General features: G+C 41.2%; 1 protein-coding gene across 2 annotated transcripts in view; it reads left to right on the top strand.

Annotated features, from left to right (window-relative positions):
- The window catches only part of ATP9B (ATPase phospholipid transporting 9B (putative)), a 295,408-nt gene that overhangs the window by 138,453 nt on the left and 137,492 nt on the right, over positions 1-19,463 (top strand). For both annotated transcript variants that reach the window (XM_050768237.1, XM_050768236.1), the window contains exon 11: positions 1,490-1,566. In XM_050768237.1, coding sequence (XP_050624194.1) covers positions 1,490-1,566 — 77 coding nt within the window. The remainder of the gene's footprint in view (positions 1-1,489; positions 1,567-19,463) is intronic.

Genomic DNA, 19,463 nt, shown 5'->3' with positions numbered 1-19,463 from the left:
TTGGTTCATCAGCCTGCTTTCAGGTCAGGGGTTTCTAGCTTGATTAATTCTTGCAAAGACTTCTCTGAGCATTGCTCATTCTGTTAATGTTAAAAAATAAGTTAATTTTGCAGTTTGCCTTGTTACATCATTGTGATAATTTAACATTAGTGGGATGTTTATAGTTTGATTTAGTTAAACTAGATGTAAAGTAATTCTGTGATCTCTTTTTGAAAGCTTTTTATAGTATTGTGTTATTATGTATTTAATATTTCCCTGCAGAGTAAGTACAGTCATCTAATCTCAGAAGTTTGTGTGGATGATAATAATAAAGATGGCATTTGTGCATCGGGGAGCGTGTATTCCAGGTGTGAGCTGGCCTTGCCTTTCATGAACTTTACAAACTGAAGCCTCACACTTTCTCAGTGGCACTCAGTTAAAAGAGAAATATATATAATCCCTGCACATATCCCTGCTGGGGAATGCTTCATACCTTCCCCGTTCCTAGATTTTCTAGAGAGGAAGGTGTAAGCTATGTAATATGTACAATATGTTAAATATCAAGGTTCACAAAAAGCCGAGAGTTCGTATCAATCATCTTTACTTCAGAGAGCCTGTTGTATGACACTCTACATTTTACATGTTAAATTAACGTGACATCAAAGAGTTTTTGTGTAATTATTCTAGTTAATTCTGTAATGGTAATTGCACATTATGTGTATGTACTTTCTTACCTTAATTGTGTTTCTCACCTTCAAAATTTACAAAAAATTAGGAAGAAAATTAGGAGCATAAATAATCTATAGCTGTGGCTGCAGACAGAGGCTTCCATGATTTTATACTGACATTCTAGAGCTAAGTGCCCTTTAGCCTTTGCAATCCATCGGTCACACCAAGGGTTTTTTAAATTCTTTTCTCTTGAATTTAAAAATCATTGTTATCTTTTTGACACGTATAAAAAAGAGTAATAGCTTCTATAAATGCAAAGTCAAATACTGTTTTTTATAATATTTCTATTTTAATTGTATATATTTTGAAATATTAGCAAAGACTGTCACTGATATTTAGTAATACTTTGATCTTTACAGTGGAAATACATTAAAAGAAACTGGTTCAACTGGTACCATCTTTATTTGAAGGTCAAAGGACAAGTTTGATCAGTTAAGAATGTAGCCTCTTCATTGACCTTCAGTGATAGAACCACCGTTTCAGTAGACAGTAGTGAAAGGCCATTGTCATTGTCTCTGTTGTCAGTGAAAAGAATGTTAGTACATTTCCTAATGTTATATGTAGGTACATTTGTATTGCTTAACAAATCGTTGCACATTTTCAAAGGCCATTTTTAAAGCTGAGATTAGATTTTCTTGAAGTAGCCAAATTTAATACACTGTTGGATAAATTTATATAAAATAGTGCGATAATGGTTTCCATCAAAACAATGAATTAGAAAGTGTTATCTTTTACTCATCTGTAAAGTGTTTCTATAAGGACCACTTTCGTGTTTTTGCAGGTACGGTAATAGGTGTTGTCATTTATACTGGAAAAGAGACTCGAAGTGTAATGAACACATCCAATCCAAAAAATAAGGTAGGCTAGATTGAGGAGCAACTGCCTTAACGATCTTGTTTTTCCTTTCAGCAAGAAAGTCTGCATAGTTCTGAAAGCTCATTCTTTTGGCTTAAAGTAGACTTTCGAAAATGTTGGTGATTTACCATATGAATTCTCTGTGTTTATATAACAACATTCTCATACTGGCGAATTTCCAAAAGTATCGTTGCTTGGCTAATCAGTTTTATATGTGTCTTAAATTTTCATGGTTAGATACATAATTTGCCCGTAATTTGACAGTTAATTGTGGCTAATTTCTTATCTTCAGTCTATTTATTTTACAGTTTGCACTCTTTTATGTTGATAGTTCATTTTAAAATAAAGGAATCTATATTAATGTTTTTATAGTATTTAATTTGATGTTATAGTATTAAGCCAGTTTTATTTATTTGCACGTCAGAAGAAGCATATTGAAAGCCAAAGATTAGTTTTAAAGGCTGCTTGATTATATCCTGAATTGATTATATTTCTGAAATTGTTATTTATGCATCCAACATGTGTGTAAAATCATTAACAAAAAGTCTGACTCCTCAGTAGTTGCTGTCATCGTGATACCGTATATGAGATGAATTCACAGTATGTGCTAATGTACAGTTAATGAGAAGCTCTTCCTAAGTATTGATTTTACTCATTTTTATTTAAAATGTAATTTGTGTGCATTTAGATGAAACAAAAAATCCTCACATGGATTTATGCCTCACTCTGTGGATAATTAATAGTGAAGGTTATCTTTTGCTGGAAGTCTTATTACAACACAGTGGAAATCAAATAATTCTTTGAAAAGATAGGCCAAGTGCAGTGGCTCACGCCTCTAATCACAGCACTTTGGGAGGCTGGGACAGGTGAATCACTTGAGGCCAGAAGTTTGAGACCAGCCTGGCCAACATGGTGAAACCGTGTCTCTACCAGAAATACAAAAATTAGCCCTGCATGGTGATGGGCATCTGTAGTCCCCACTGTTCAGGAGGCTGAAGCAGGAGGATGGCTCAGACTCTGGAGGTGGCGGTTGCAGTGAGCCAAGATCGCACCATTGCACTTCAGCCTGGGCAACAGAGTGAGACTCTGTCTCAAAAAGTTTGGGCAAGATGTATTCCATTTTCTCAGGTGAATGTTATTTTAAAAATGGTTAACTCTTCGAAAATTAGTAACATACCACCAACCGTATAAAGCCCCAGGCCATCTGCGGCAGTAAGTAGAGTGAGGCCTTCTGTGTCGATTGTTTGCTTTTTCACTGGGGCTTGCCTTGAGAATGCCCTTAGCTGTGCACTCGGGAAATCCAGTGTGTATCTCCTGTACCTGACAGAACTCCAGATATCTGTGTGTAACATGTTTGCTAAAGTCAAAGAAAAATGCTGCGTTACTACTGAGTATAAATTCTAATTGTGGTAATGGGGAAAGTTCTCTCTTTAGACTTGCATTGCAGTTTAATTTGCATTTCAAATATATTCAAGTCAGTAATTCTACAATAGTATTAAAATTATTTAAAAATAAATTTTTAAAGTAATCATATATAGAGTTAGAATCACATAAGTATTTATACGTGTTTTCTGGTAAGTGCTATGTTATTTATTTCATGTGAGCAAAACCAGAACATCTTTTTTTTTTGGAGATAGAGTCTCACTCTGTCGCCCAGGCTGGAGTGCAGTGGTGTGATCTTGGCTCACTGCAGGCCTCCAACTCCTGGGTTCAAGCGATTCTCCTGCCTCAGCCTTGCGAGTAGCTGGGGTTACAGATGAGCACCAGCCCACCTGGCTAATTTTCATATTTTTAGTAGAGATAGGGTTTCACCATGGTGGCTAGGCTGATCTCAAACTCCTGACCTCAAGTGATCTGCCTGCCTCAGCCTGCCAAAGTGCTGGGATTACAGGCGTGAGCCACCGCACCTAACCACAAAACTAGAATATTCTAATGTATGTACAGTTCTAGGATTTTTTTTCCTAAATCTTTTTACTTTTGCATTTATGATATTTGAGGGTAAATTTAATTTTAAATATGAATTTAAAATCTTTAAAGCTACACTGCCTTTTACTGTGACTCCTTTTTTAGCCCACCTTTTTCTTCAGTTCAACTTATTTTCTGTCATTTTTTCCTCAATTCAGTCTCCACTTTATTATTTCTTCTCATCTTATACACCTGTTATTTTTGGCTCGTCAAGCTCTTTACTCAGGGTCTTGGTTCTGAGTTGGAGCGGCCTCTTAGTTTTGCAAGCACGGTTTGGAATGCAGCCCTGGAGCCTCGCTAGTGGGTCTGTGTCCAGGTCTTGGTGCACACTCGTGTGTCACTCAGCCTCTTCACCCTCCCCTCTCTGAAGTGGGGTTGGACTCGCGGGGTTGCTGGGAACAAGGTCATGCTCATCTACACGTTGCTCTTAGGAAGGAACTTGCCACGTTGACAGATTCTCAGTAAATGTTACCTAAATTTTTATTTTTCTATAAAATGAATGGTTTTCAGTGGCATCATTTTTCAACCCAACCCCGATTGCCAGTCAAGAAATGGTTGTTTTGTAATGAGTTTGTGCAAGCCACTAGGTTCTGTACTGTCAAGCTACCACATGGCCTAGAAATTCTTCCAGTTTCCACTGTGTGTGCATTCCTTCTCTCCCTCTTCTTTTCTTTTCCCTGTTCCTCTCTTCCTCTTCTCCTTTCTTAAAAAATAGCCTTCTAAATTTGCTTAGTGTTGGCAGAATATACATCATAATTGAAAGGACGTCTTTTGACTTTTACAGAATTGGATTTACTTCTTGCTGCTGACGATGTTAGCTTTTCAACCTGATGTAAAAGTGTTCTTTCAGTGACTGGTATCTTCCTGTTGCTTAATACATGCTCAGTTAGGGATTCATGATAGCAGTTCTAGCTCTGGCTTGGAGAGCATTGACCACCTGGTGGGCACTTTCCTAAAACTTTACCTGCTTTATGTCTTGAATCCACACGACAACTCCCGGGAAGAAGAGGGTTCCTGATTGTAGAGCCGGGGAGATCACAAGGCGTGGAACCGTGACGCGTCTCAAGACAAGCACTCTGATAGTGAAGCTCCTGAGGAGATTTTCCTTAGACTTGGTGTTTAAACATCCAATTAAGGCATAACGTAACAGGGAAATGAAATATAGACTTAAATAGTTCTGAGTGTTAAATGCTAGTTTTACAAGAATAAAATTCAGGACAAGGTTTTGAGCAAGCTACACTGAGCGAAAGGTAACATGTAATTTATCCAGGGAAAGCCTCGGTGTTGATACATGTTGAGTGGAAAAGGATTGTGACACTGGTCTCTGAACAGAGATGGGAAGGTGGAAATTATTATTTATTATTTATTGCTGGTACATTATTTTCTGAAGACGACGTTGTGGTGTTTTTCTTTTGCTTAGTAAACAAGCAAACTTTTGGGCTTCAGAGAAGGCTGGTGCAAACAAAACGGTAAACATGTACAGGGGAAATCTCATCTCCTCATTTACCTGAGCTTTGGTGGATTTCTTCAGGTAGCAAAAATGTTTCTAACACTCAGTTCTGACAGCTCTCTGAGTAGAAGCCATATTGGGACATTGATACATTGGAGTTCATTGTCAGCAGAGGAATTGAGCTGGAAATACATATTTTTGAATGAGTAGTGGGGTTATCAGTCAGGATGGGCTGAGTGCTGCTGTGGTAATAAAGTGCCTCACACTCCACAGTGGCTCCCCCAGCGTTGTGTTCCTTGTGTTCCGGGTCCGGCGCAGGCTGGCAGCTCCTGCTTCTTGTCATGTGTTCCCCATGTCCTGGGTCCGGCGCAGGCTGGCAGCTCCTGCTGGTCATGATCCCTCAGGGCCCATCTTGGAAACACATTTCCATGACCACTGGGATAAGAAAATACTGATGTGGCCAATTACATACTGACTGATTCTTAAGGCTTTGCCAGCGAGCAATATGGGTCACATTTCATTGGCCAGAACAATTAAATGGCCTTGGCCAAGTTCAAGGAGTCAGGGAATTGCACTTCTAGCTCATGTGTAGAAGGAGGGAGAATTGGAAACACTTTGTGAGCAGCAACGCCACGAACAAGATTTCCCAGGGCTTTTACTCAATGTACAAAAAAGAGGAACCTTACAGAACCCGGAAGAATACCAATATTTAAGGGATAAGCAGAGGAAGAGAAACCAGGAGAAGAATAATGAATGAGGAAAGCATTTTAGGGAGTGGGTAGTAGTCAACAGTGTGCTGGGGACAGAGAAGGTCATTTGGAGTGAAAAGTGAAAAAGAGGTTAGTAATTTTAGCAACGAGGAAATCTTGGTAAAATTAAAACGGACAGTATGTTTATTAGGGTGGAGCTCAGGTGCAGTCACACCTGGAGAGCTCTTCCAAGAGTTCAGGGGAAGGAGAGAGTGCTCTGTTGAGGGAGCCAGGTCCAGGGCGAGGGAGAGGAAATTCTGAGCATATTGAGCAGACAGCCCAAACCATGTTGGCGCCTGTGGTGATGAGAAGTGGACTGATTATACTGTAAGGGAAAAGATTGTGTTGATTTTGTTTTTTTTTTTTCCTGGTGAGAAAAATCCTTATCACAAAACTATTAACGTCTTTAGTCAAAGAATAGAGGGTCTTATAAATAAAAATATTAATTCTATGGAAGAATAAGTTTAGTGGGCATCCAGTAGTAATTTAAACATAAGAGGATAAGATTACTGAAAAGAAAATCATATAGTATTATATGGCCACCACAGGAACTATGACATTACTTCTTTCATTTGTAGAAAATATTTACAGTCAATCAATGTGTCACTCTTTCTGTCTCCCTCCCCTCTTCTCTTTCTTTCTCCTCCCTCTTCTTCCCTCCTTTTTTCTCTCTTTTCCTATCTTCATTACAGTGTGTATAGCAGGACCCTGACAATTCACAAAATTGCTTTACGTTCCTAAGGTTAAAAAATGCTTCAGTAAAGTCTGATACAAGAAAGAAGTTAATTTTAACAACACTTTAGGTAGTGAAATTGATGCAACATGGTAAGACTTTGAGACAGTTCTTGAAGGGATCAAGAAGGACAGGAGCCTAACAGTTTAGGCTCATACCTTGTTGGCAATGTGCAGGACCCACCTGTTGTTGGGAATCTGTAATTTAAAATGATGCCAGTAACCAGGGTATGGCTGTTCTGGGTCTGATGTTCAGGAGCCCCAGTGCAGAAGCAGAGATGGGCTGCTGGGCTGGTCCAGAGGTTTGCAGGTGGATGTGTCAGCAGAGAAGGCAGGGACAGCTAGTCGTGATGGTGGATGGCAGGTGAGAGGGCTCCTTATGGACAAGAAGTTTTGGAAGCAGAGTAGTTGTTGGTGGTAAGATTTGGAGTACAGTGATGAAAATGAGTTGTTGAGGTTCGGAGGCTGTTACAGACACTGGATTATCTAAAATTATAAGCTTTTGTATAATACTTTGGAGAGCTTTGTTTCCTTCTTACAGATATTTTCTACCAGGTGCAGTGGTTCACGTCTGTAGTCCTAACATTTAGGGAGGCTGAGGCAGCCAGATTGCTTGAGCCCAGGAGTTCGAGACCAGCCTGGGCAACATGGCGAAACTTGTCTCTACCAAAAAATGCAAAGATTACCTGGGTGTGGTAGCATGTGCCTGTAGTACCAGCTACTCTGGAGGCTGAGGTGGGTGGATTGCCTGAACCCAGGAGTTTGAGGCTGCACTGAGCCATGATTGTACCACTGCACTCCAGCCTGGGCAACAGAATGAGACCCTGTCTCATTAAAAAAAAAAAAAATTAATTAAAAAAAAATCTAGCCACTATTGTAGATTGTATGTCAAGGCAAATTGAGCATTATTTCACATTTTCTAGGTTTATCCAGTAATTGATCTTCTAGGGAGACAAGTCTTACACTGTTGCTTGTAGATCTTTTATATAAATTCGATTTAATGAATACCACATTTATTATTTAATCTTCTTTATTCCATGAGAGAGCAGTAAGAAAGAAGAGAGTGCCCTTTTCTTTTCTTTTCTTTTCTTTTCTTTTCTTTTCTTTTCAGCGGGAGCTCTGGGATGTCATGCCCTCTTGCTGGGCCCTGCTGCCTCTGACTCACTCTCGTCGGCCTTTGGGCCTCTTGTGGTGCTTTTGCCTCAGCACCTGCAGCGTCTTCTCCTGTTGCCTTCCACTGTAGGTGTGGCCTAGACTAGGAAGTTCCTGGGATATAATTGCCTTAAAAATCATCCACATAATCCCTGCTACATAGAATGGTTAAGCGAGTAGACATTTTCCAGTGTGTTGCTGTTCCCTGACTCTAGCAGAGGGTGTAAAGCCCATAAGACTGCGTGCCTGAGACCAGGCCTTGAGTCCTTGGTACCTGTTGTTACCATGTGCAAGTCCCAGTGCATCTGCAGAGGCAGCAACACAGAGAGCCCTGGCGCTCCCTGTTGGTCTTAAGCCTCTGATGGGCCCTCACCACCTCTACCACCGACTCCCCTCGAGTCATCCCAGCCCCAGCAGAGGCTTCATGTCCTCCTGCAGGACATGAAGGAGCATTCTCAGTTCCGTCTGGAAGAGCGCCAGCCTCCCGCAGCCATCTGCTTCCACAGATTCAGCTGATAAGGAGGACTTGCCCCATCTCAGCTGCAGATTCCTGGAGGAATAGTGTGTGTTATACTTTCAAAACTGTCAGGCTGGGCGCAGTGGCTCGTGCCTGTAATCCCAGCACTTTGGAGCCCAAGGCAGGCGGATCACTTGAGCCCAGGAGTTCGAGGCCAGCCTGGGCAACATGGCAAAACCCCCTCTCTACAAAAAATACACAGATTAGCCAGGTGTGGTGGCATGTGCCTGTAATCCCAGCTACCCGGGAGACTGAGGTTGGAGGATCACCTTAGCACAGGAGGTGGAGGTTGCAGTGAGCTGAGATAATACCACTGCACTGCAGCCTGGGTTACAGAGCCAGACCCTGTCTCAGAACAAAGAAACAAACAGAACTCCACCTATCCTCCCAGTTAAGTTGATGGATGTTAGGTATTTAACCAGTTTTATATAAAGGTGTTTTTTTTACTTTTTTTTAACTTGTCATTCCGTCATCTAACATCCCCAAATTTCTTTGGCCTTTTTTTTTTTTGGCCTTTATTTTGGTCATTCTGTTCTTTAAAAAAGCTGCTTTTTTAAAAAGAAAAGAAAAGAAAAACGTATTATGAAAAATTTTAAATGTACAGAAAGCTAAGGAGAAAAACATCACTCAAATCCCTAAACCCTGAGTTCAACAGATGTTTCCTGCTTGCCTGTCCTGTAGTTACGGGTACTGTGCTGCTTTATCCTAAATATGCACTTCTTCCAAAAAATAATTTGTATTTATCTCTTAGTCTTTATCTTTTATTTTTTTAGGCAGGCAGAGACCACCAGCCTGCCCAGCATGGTGAAACCCCATCTCTACTAAAAATACAAAGAATTAGCCGGGCGTGGTGGCAGGCGCCTGTAATCCCAGTTACTTGGCAGGCTGAGGCAGGAGAGTTGCTTGAACCCAGTAAGTGGAGGTTGCAGTGAGCTGAGACCACACCACTGCACTCTAGCCTGGGTGACAGAGTAAGACTCCATCTCAAAAAAAAAAAAAAAAAAAAAAAAAAGACACTTTGGCTGCTGCCTGAACTCCCTTTCTTATTTCTGTGACGCCTGGTTGTCACCACAGTCTGGGTGAAGTGGTGTGTAGAGGGTGGCCCCATGTAGGCAAGGTCAGCAGCACAGCTGCCTGTATTGATCCCATCCCCTGGAATGGGACCTGAGGACACAACTTCCTGGTTCCCCTCCCTGGACTTTTGAAAAATGCAGCATGTTTTATCCAGACTTGAAGGTAAGAATAAATTCCTTCTGTTTTGATAGATAGAGGAAAATTCTGAGATTAAAAGGAATTCTTAAAGGTGAGGATTAGAATATTTTCCCGCATCCTAGTGCTTATGACAGAGAGATTTAAAAGAAGATGGAGTCTACTCAAAGTTTGAAAATTTTAAGACTAAACAAAAATTTTTATTACTAAGCAATTACTATTATAGTAGTATTTGGTGAAAGTTCAAATTACAAGGACTACAACTTGAGTAATGGACTCGTTTATAAAAGCTAGCCTCAGACATATTTAATGATATGAGACTTGATTACATTTAAGGGAGAAAAATTCTTGTGGAGGTTAAGGAAAAATCAATTGTGACAGGTTGCCATTTTCATGCCATTCATAATAATCAGTTACTCAGAGCAAGAACATCAAGGATGAAATGATAATACAAATTGCTTCAAGCAGTTATTGTAATCCCTTGGGTATATTGACTTGTGTTTCTGATAAAAAGATGCTTTCAGATGTCTCACTGGCAGAGAGATAGGTGACATGAGCCATTATGTGAATTAGAGCTGGTGCTTGTTATCTGAATACTTGTCGAGACATTTTGAGATCATAGAACAAAATAGAGCTAGCTGTGGTGTACTTTGCAACTTGAAATATCAAAGCAGTTTTGGAGACTAGCTTTCTTGTTTTAAAAAGGATAATTTATTAATATTTTAAAAGTTATATTGATTTATATTAAAGGATTACAATAAAATAACTTAATTTTATCTTGTTGCATACAATCATAGAATCCCTTAATTTTTCTAACAGTTGCCTTCTTGTAATAAAATATTTTAGAGTTTAAATACTTATTTTAAAATGTGCCCATGTGCTTCACCAAAGAGCTACATGTTGTAGAATACATTAGTAGTATTGCAGTAAATCAACAGAGATAAAAAGACTCTTGGAATGCTTTTTTTTTTTTTTTTTTGATAACTGTTGTTAATATTCACGAATCATAGTGTTTCAGTTCCTCATCAGGAAAAGATTAACTAGAAAACAAACCCACCATGACCTAATTCCATAGCTTCTAGACTAGACCCAGGGTGGCTCTTCGGGGTACATTAGCACAGCCTTCACTTGCGTAGCCGGCACACTTAGATATGACAGCTGCTCACAATTAGAAGTTGTAGTTCTTCATCTGTAGTGTGAACATAAACTTATAATTTCAGGAAAGCAGTAAAGAAACAAAATGCCAAGTGTTGAAAAAACAGTCCTACTGATAGCATCTGGGGCATAAGCTCTATCAGAATGTATAGCAGATATCTAAACTAGAAAACTTAGATATTATCCCTAAATTCCCTTTAAATATGAATTTAATTAGAAAACAGGTGCTCCAAATAAAAAACACAAGCATTTTTATTATTTGAAGTAATTGATTTGTATCACAGGAAAGACTTAGCTTTACATAAAGTTCTGATTATTTGTTGCATATTAAATAAGAACTATATTTGACAGTATCTCATCATTTCTAAGCAGTACAGCTAAATTCTCTGCCTTCAGTGTCTGAGTGACCGTTCGGTCCCACAGTCTTAGGGCGGCCACTGTCTTCAGTGTCTGAGTGACTCTTTATTCCTAGGGCATCTTTCTGTCCTCCGCCTCTCCATTGTCCTCACTGCCTCCTCCTATGGCAGCATGAATTCTGCAAGGGCTTCTCAAGCCCTTCAGCTTCCCTCCTTTCTGTCAGCCTCATTCAGAGTCCATAGTGCAGAGTTCAAGCTCCTGTCATTTCTCACCCAGATAGCGACGGCGGCCGCTCTGCCGCCCTCTCCCCCTTCTCCCTCCATCGTGTTTTGCACGTCACAGCCTGAGTCATGTTTATGAAATGTAGGTTTGATATGGTTCATTCTTTGGCTAAAACTGTTCAAAAGATTTCCATTGCTCTGTGGCGAGCCCCAGCATCTTCATTGTGTTCCACGGTTGCTTTACTCTTCATGCGTTTTTCTCAGACTGCTGTCTTCTGCACTCTTGGGGCTTGGCCACAAAGACTTGTCCCCCATCCGTGGCCACCATGATGCATCCTGCCTTTCTGTCTCAGCTCTTAGGAGAGATGTAACAAAATGTGCAGGTAGATGTCGCCTCTTCCACTGAAATGTTGGCTTCTTGACTTTGAGGACTCTGTTTACCTCGGTATTCTGGTGCCCTGCACAGGGTCCATGCTTAGTGAACAATGGTGAACACGAGTCAAGCCATCATAACGGTTTGCTTACGTGCCTCCTCTTCCACGAGACTTCACCTGCCCTGGAGGCAGGAGCTGGGCCTTACCCCTTCTTCTGTCCCATGCTGCTCACCCACAGTAGATGGGGGACAGCCTACACAAGAAGCCAGAAGAGGATTTAAAGAGGACTTGCATGAAAATAATGCACAGTTTGTGTGGGGGAGGTGGACCTATCTTTAATAAAAATGGAAACTTTGCAGTGCTCTACAGGATAAATGCTCTGGTAGTGTAGAGACTGTAGAAGGCTATGAAAGGAGTGCACATTGAACACCTGCTGTGTGTTGGGCCCTGTATACCAGGCACTGACCGGACGCCCGCTCTGCGTCGGGCCCTGTATACCAGGCACTGACCGGACGCCCGCTCTGCGTCGGGCCCTGTATACCAGGCACTGACCGGACGCCCGCTCTGCGTCGGGCCCTGTATACCAGGCACTGACCGGACGCCCGCTCTGCGTCGGGCCCTGTATACCAGGCACTGACCGGACGCCCGCTCTGCGTCGGGCCCTGTATACCAGTGGGTTATAACCTGTTACTCTCCTTGATTGACCTTTACATTGTCCCCTTTCTGGCGTTTGCAAGCCCTTTAAGCTGGCTTCTCTGTCATATTATCATGAACCCATCATTTTTTAGTATTTTTTATTCCTACTTCCACAGACAGATGTTCCAGACTCATCTTGTACTTTCTTTGCTCCAGCCCTGGGCTTGGCTCTGGGTTCCTTTTAGCAAAAAGTGCTGTTTAGAAGTCAGGTTCTGGGAGCTGGGCTTGCTCATGTGTACTGCGATATGCTGTTTCCAAGTCCTTGCAGTGAACACGCCGTGTGTGTGTGTTAATGCATGGGTGAGTGGAGGGATTGATGACGGAATGGATGGGTGGGCGGGTGGGTGAATACGTATGGGTGGGTGGGTGAGTGGGTGAATCGGATGGATGGGTGGGTGGGTGAGTGGGTGAATCGGATGGATGGGTGGGTGGGTGAGTGGGTGAATCGGATGGATGGGTGGGTGAATCGGATGGATGGGTGGGTGGGTGAGTGGGTGAGTGAGTGGGTAGGTGGGTAGACAAGTATATAAGTGGATGGGTGGATGGATGATGAATCCAGGGGTTTCTTCTATTTTTTTGTTCCCACATTGTAACTCCTTCCCTGACAGTAAGAAACCGGTTTATTATTACACTGACTATATTTACTGATTTGAGCAATCCCTTGCCTTACCAGCTGGTGACCCTCTTTACATCCCTCAGCATCTCACCCCAGACTCCCTGACTGTTCTCCTTCCTCACTGCACATGGGCTCCAGCCCAGTACCTGGCTCTGTGCCTTCTCAGGAAGTTTTAACTGCTCTGCCCAGGCATGTGTGTGCACTGTGTTGAGAAAGCAAGACAGCAACACGTGGAAGCGCCTATTCTCTCGTTTTTAAAAATGGTTTCCTTTCTTGAGGGTTAAAATCTCATATTTGTTCACTTTGTATACATTAGCCAAAGCTCATAATGTGATAAGACAAAAACGTTAGGCATTTGATAAATGCTGATTAACTGAACACATGAATTCATCATTGAATCAATGCAGGACATATTAGAGCCACTTAAATCATTAGCCCAAAAAATAGCCTTTTAGATGAGTATGGAATAGTATTTGGCTTCAATTGATTTAAGAGAAATTATCATCAGAATATCTCAAATTCTCCTCTAGTGATAAATTTTGCTTGATGAGCAGAATTTTTTGCACATCTGCTGTACCAGACTCCTGTGCCCATAGAACAGACAGAATTCACTGTGAGAGAACTTTGATCTTTCCACAGAAAATACTGGATAAATACAGGGGCTGACACAACATTCTTTACATGGACTTCCATCTCCTCAACTTCCGCTGTACCAAACTCCCATTACTGTGAAGCCAAGGGAAAAAATTGCTGAAGGATGCACTACCTTCCTTTCTAAATCTGTTATTCAGTAAACAAAATAATCCCTGTTTAAGGTGATTGCCTGTTGCATCTGTCATTGGTTGGGGATTAGAAATAAACACAGTCTTTAAAGAGATTATAATCAGAAGTGGGAAGTCATAGATACATTTGTCTTCTGTCTCTTTCCCTATATTTTGCACATAGTAAATAATAAATAATGATTTACTTAAGGTGTGACTTGCTGTTCTGGTATCAGATATACTATTTTTGGCTTTTAAAAATTAATTTTCTAAATTAAGTAACCTCAAAGTTAATGAATGGATTGAAGAAGCTGGCCGGGCGTGGTTCGCCTGTAATCTCAGCACTTTGGGAAGTCGAGGCAGGCAGATCAGTTGAGGCCAGGAATTTGAGACCAGCATGGGCAACATGGTGAAACCCTGTCTCTACTAAAAAAAAAAAAAAATTAGGTGGGCGTGGTAGGGCACACCTGTGGTACAAACTACCTGGGAGGCTGAGGTGGGAGGGTCATTTGATCTTCAACCGGAGGTTGAGGTTGTAGTGAGCTGAGATCGTGCCACTACACTCCAGCCTGGGTGACGGTACAAGACCCTGTCTCCAAAAAAAAAAAAAAAAAGTAGCAGCTCGGCTACAATTCACACTTATGACTTCTAAGTTGTATAACCAGATTTCTCTTGATATTACTGTTGGTGCTGATGTGAAATATAACGTTTTTTTTCAGTACAGTACTGTCGATAACTCACACTAGCATGTTACATAGAATTATGTAATTACTAAAACTGAACCATGGGCACTCTCCTACCCCTACAAAATAAAGATGTAAAATGAGAAATAGAAAGCAAACCAAATATAACAGTACCACATAAGGTTCATTAACCTGTGGAAATGAACAGCTTGTGTATGATACAATTGAGGGAGGGATCTGTTTTGGTTGAATATTCAGTCATTCAGGCAACAGTTTTCTTAAAGTCAATAATTTGTTTGTTATTACAATTACAAAAATTGTTTCATAGCCTTAAGACACAGACGTGGTCTGAAACACACAGTATAGAGAGCAGAATTTTCATAATGGATCAATTTAATATGTTTTTAATTCCAAACAATATAAAGAAAAATGACTGCTTCTCAGGCTTCATTTCAGTCTCAGACGAGGCGTTTGTTTCCCGGTCCTTTGGAGAGAGGCAGATGGGTGTGTTACCAGCGGCACGGGCACACTGCCGTCTTCACAGACCTGTCAGGTTACTGCTGCATGTTTCTAGATGCAAGAAGAAAACCAGATTGGCAAGTTTCCTTGCATTCTTTAATCAGTAATCATTTCTCTTTCAAATTACATTCTTAAACGTTAGCTTTCTGGATAAAAAAAAATCATAATTTTAAAGATAATTTATGGATGCTAATAAGCTGAAACAAAATTAAATGAATTCTTGGACATTTGAAAGTATCTGTTACTTGTATTTGCATAATTTCATTTAATATACACTTTGAATCATTTTAAGGATGTTTGACATGCTAGGTTGTAACTACATGTCCTGTTTTTGTCTTAAAATTGAGTTTAGTGCATTAAAGGAAAAAAGGAACTCAATATCTGAATCTACTTTTTATAAAATGAAATTTATAGATATATCAGGAAAGATCTTTGTGTAAGTGCTAAGACTGAATAAAGTGTAGTTTAATTATTTTCCCACTTAAAATGATGTAAGTAGTTCAAAGAATATTTAAAAAGTTACTATTAATATCATAATATTAGTTTTCTATAATAAAGTGGAGGTTTCCTTGGCTGGAAGTCCTAACCACAGCAATCAGACAAGAGAAGGAAATAAAGCACATCCAGATTGTTAAAGAGGAAGTCAAACTGTCACTGTTTGCTGATGACATGATCTTATGACTAGAAAACCCTGAAGACTCATCCAAAAAGCTCCTAGAACTAGTAAATGAATTCAGCAAAGTTTCAGGATACAAAATTAATGTACACAAATCAGTAGCCCTGCTATACACCAAACAGTGACCAAGCTGAGAATCAAATCACAAACTCAACCCCTTTTATAAAAGCTGCAAAAAAAAAAAAAAAAGTAATACTTAGGAATATATTTAACCAAGGAGGTGAGAGACCTCTACAAGGAAAACTACAAAACACTGCTGAAAGAAATCATAGATGACACAAACAAATAGAAACACATCCCATGCTCATGGATGGGTAGAATCAATATTATGAAGATGACCATGCTGCAAAAGTAATCCACAAATTCAGTGCAATTCTCATCAAAATACCACCATTATTCTTCACAGAACTGGAAAAAACAATCCTAAAATTCATATGGAACCAAAAAAGAGCTCGCATAGCCAAAGCAAGACTAAGCAAAAAGAACAAATTGCATGGTACTGGATAAAAACAGGCATATAGACCAATGGAACAGAATAGAGAACCCAGAAATAAAGCCAAATACTTACAGTCAACTGATACCCGACAAAGCAAACAAAAACATAAATGTGGGTAGAGGACACCCTATTCAACAAATGGTGCTGGGATAATTGGCAAGCCACATGTAGAAGCCTCATCTCTCACTTTATACAAAAATCAACTTAAGATGGATCGAAGACTTAAATCTAAGACCTGAAGCCATAAAAATTCTAGAAAGTAACATTGCTTCTAGACATTGGCTTAGGCAAAGACTTCATGACCAAGAACCCAAAAGCAAATGCAACAAAGACAAAGATAAACAGATGTGACATAAACTAAAAAGCTTCTGCACAGCAAAAGAAATAATCAGCAGAGTAAACAGACAGCCCACAGAGTGGGAGAAAATCTTCACAACCTATACATCTGACAAAGGACTAATATTCAGAATCTACAAGGAACACAAGTCATCAAGAAAAAAACCAAACAATCCCATGAAAAAGTGGGCTAAGGACATGAATGGGCAGTTCTCAAAAGAAGATCCACAGATGGCCAGTGAATGTATGAAACAATGCTCAGCATCGAGAATGATCAGGGAAATGCAAATCAAAGCCACAGGGCAGCACCACCTTACTCCTGCAAGAGTGGCCATCATCAAAACCAGCAGATGCTGGTGTGGACGTGGTGAACAGGGAACACTTCTACACTGCTGGTGGGAATGGAAGCTAGTACAGCCACTATGGAAAACAGCGTGGAGATTCCTTAAAGAACTAAAAGTAGATCTACCATTTGATCCAACAATACCACTACTGGGTATCTACCCAGAGGAAAATAAGTCATTGTACAAAAAAGACACTTGCACACACATGTTTATAGCAGCACAATTCACAATTGCAGAAATATGAAACCAGCTCAAATGCCCATCAATCAATGAGTGGATAAAGCAAATATATATATATATACACACACACACACACACCATGGAATACTGCTCAGCCATAAAAAGGAGCAAAATAATGGCATTTGCAACAACCTGGATGGAATTGGAGACCATTATTCTAAGTGAAGTAACTCAAGAATAGAAAAGCAAACATCATATGTTCTCACCCATAAGCAGGAACTAAGCTATGAATATGCAAAGGCATAAGAATGATACAGTGTACTTTGGGGACTTGGGGGAAAGGGTGGGAGGGAGGTGAAGGATAAAAGACTACACATTGGATACAGTGTACACTACTCTGGTGATGGGTGCACCGAAATCTCAGACAGCACCATTAAAGAACTTACTAATGTAACCAAACACCACTTATTCCCCAGAAACCTATTGAAATATTTTTAAAGTGAGTCTTTCTTTTTTTTTTTTTTCTGAGATGGAGTCTCACTCTGTCACCTGGGCCGGAGTGCAGTGGCGTGATCTCAGTTCGCTGCAACCTCCGCCTCCCGGGTTCAAGCGATTCTCCTGCCTCAGCTTCCCTAGTAGCTGGGACTACAGGCGTGTGCCACCACACCAGGCTAAAATTTTGTATTTTTATCAGAGATGGGGTTTTTCCATGTTGGCCAGGCTGGTCTCAAACTCCTGACCTCAAGCGATCAGCCTACCTTGACCCCGCAAAGTCCTGGGATTACAGGCGTGAGCCACTGCTCCTGACCACAAGTGAGCATTTTGGTTTGAAAGTGTACTGTTTAGATTCAGGAGGCCACATCTTAAAGGAATCAAGATAGAGCTTAAAGTCTAAACAGTAGGAAAGAAAGAGCGAGCACAGTCCTAACTCCTCTTTGTAGACTTCTCATCATAGCCTGTGTTGGGAAAGAGAGGAAGAGGAATTGGAGGAGCAAGAAAGGTTGATGTGGGTGTGGGGCTCTTGCCTCTCTTCACAGGATGCCCGAGTGAGGTGTGGAAACAAGATGACTCTGGGAGATGGGCATCTGGAGAGGTGAGCCGCAGACCTAGGTTGCTGCATGGTATCTGCAGTCTTAGAGGGCTTGAGGCAGCCCCCGCACTCCCCGCTCCCCCCGCACTCCCCGCTCCCCCCGCACTCCCCGCTCCCCCCGCACTCCCCGCTCCCCCTCCCCCCGCACTCCCCGCTCCCCCCGCGCACCCCCCGCACTCCCCGCTCCCCCCGCTTCCCCCGCACTCCCCGCTCCCCCCGCACTCCCCGCTCCCCCCACGCCAGAGAGTATCAGAAGTTTATGTTTCCCTAAGAGGGGTGCAGACTGGAGCGAATCAGGCCAGTGGAATGCAAAGCAGCTTGGTGGTGAAGAGCGGATGTCGTCTAGCGTCGTAGGGAGACACTTGGGGGCTGCATTTTTGGGGCTTCGGGGGGACACTCTGGTGAACTTTACATGCAGGAATCTTACCAGTTCAAAGGGAAGCTCCCAGAAAGCTCCCGTCCTGGGTCTGGAAGAACGAGTAGTGTGTCCCCTGTAAAGAGGGTCGTTGCTCAGGGGAGAAGACCTTACCAGGTCTGTCCCACCTGGGGGAAGGAATTCTTTCACTCCAGCGCCTTCTAGTCTTCCTGTCTCAGCTAATGGTGTGGGATATCGTGGGGGGAGCCGAGAAACACTTGTGAAGGGTAGAGTGCAGGGGCACAGACCCATTAAAAAACAGATTCTGATCTTTGACAAGCCTGACAAAAACAAGAAATGGGGAAAGGATTCCCTATTTAATAAATGGTGCTGGGAAAAGTGGCTAGTCCTAAGTAGAAAGCTGAAACTGGATCCTTTCCTTACTCCTTATACGAAAATTAATTCAAGATGGATTAGAGACTTAAATGTTAGACCTAAAACCATAAAAACCCTAGAAGAAAACCTAGGTAATACCATTCAGGACATAGGCATGGGCAAGGACTTCATGTCTAAAACACCAAAAGCAATGGCAGCAAAAGCCAAAATTGACAAATGGGATTTAATTAAACTAAAGAGCTTCTGCACAGCAAAAGAAACTACCATCAGAGTGAACAGGCAACCTACAGAATGGGAGAAAATTTTTGCAACCTACTTATCTGACAAAGGGATAATATCCAGAACCTACAAAGAACTCAGTCAAATGTACAAGAAAAAAACAACCCCATCAAAAAGTGGGCAAAGGATATGAACAGACAATTCTCAAAAGAAGACATTCATACAGCCAACAGACACATGAAAAAATGCTCATCATCACTCGCCATCAGAGAAATGCAAATCAAAACCACAATGAGATACCATCTCACACCAGTTAGAATGGCAGTCATTAAAAAATCAGGAAACGACAGGTGCTGGAGAGGATGTGGAGAAATAGAAACACTTTTACACTGTTGGTGGGACTGTAAACTAGTTCAACCATTGTGGAAAACAGTGTGGCGATTCCTCAAGGATCTAGAACTAGAAGTACCATATGACCCAGCCATCCCATTACTGGGTATATACCCAAAGGATTATAAATCATGCTGCTATAAAGACACATGCACACGTATGTTTATTGCAGCACTATTCACAATAGCAAAGACTTGGAATCAACCCAAATATCCATCAGTGACAGACAGGATTAAGAAAATGTGGCACATATATACCATGG

Source organism: Macaca thibetana, chromosome 18 (assembly GCF_024542745.1).
Source record: "Macaca thibetana thibetana isolate TM-01 chromosome 18, ASM2454274v1, whole genome shotgun sequence".
Classification (NCBI taxonomy): Eukaryota; Metazoa; Chordata; class Mammalia; order Primates; family Cercopithecidae; genus Macaca; species Macaca thibetana.
This window is presented reverse-complemented; position numbering and strand designations above follow the sequence as displayed.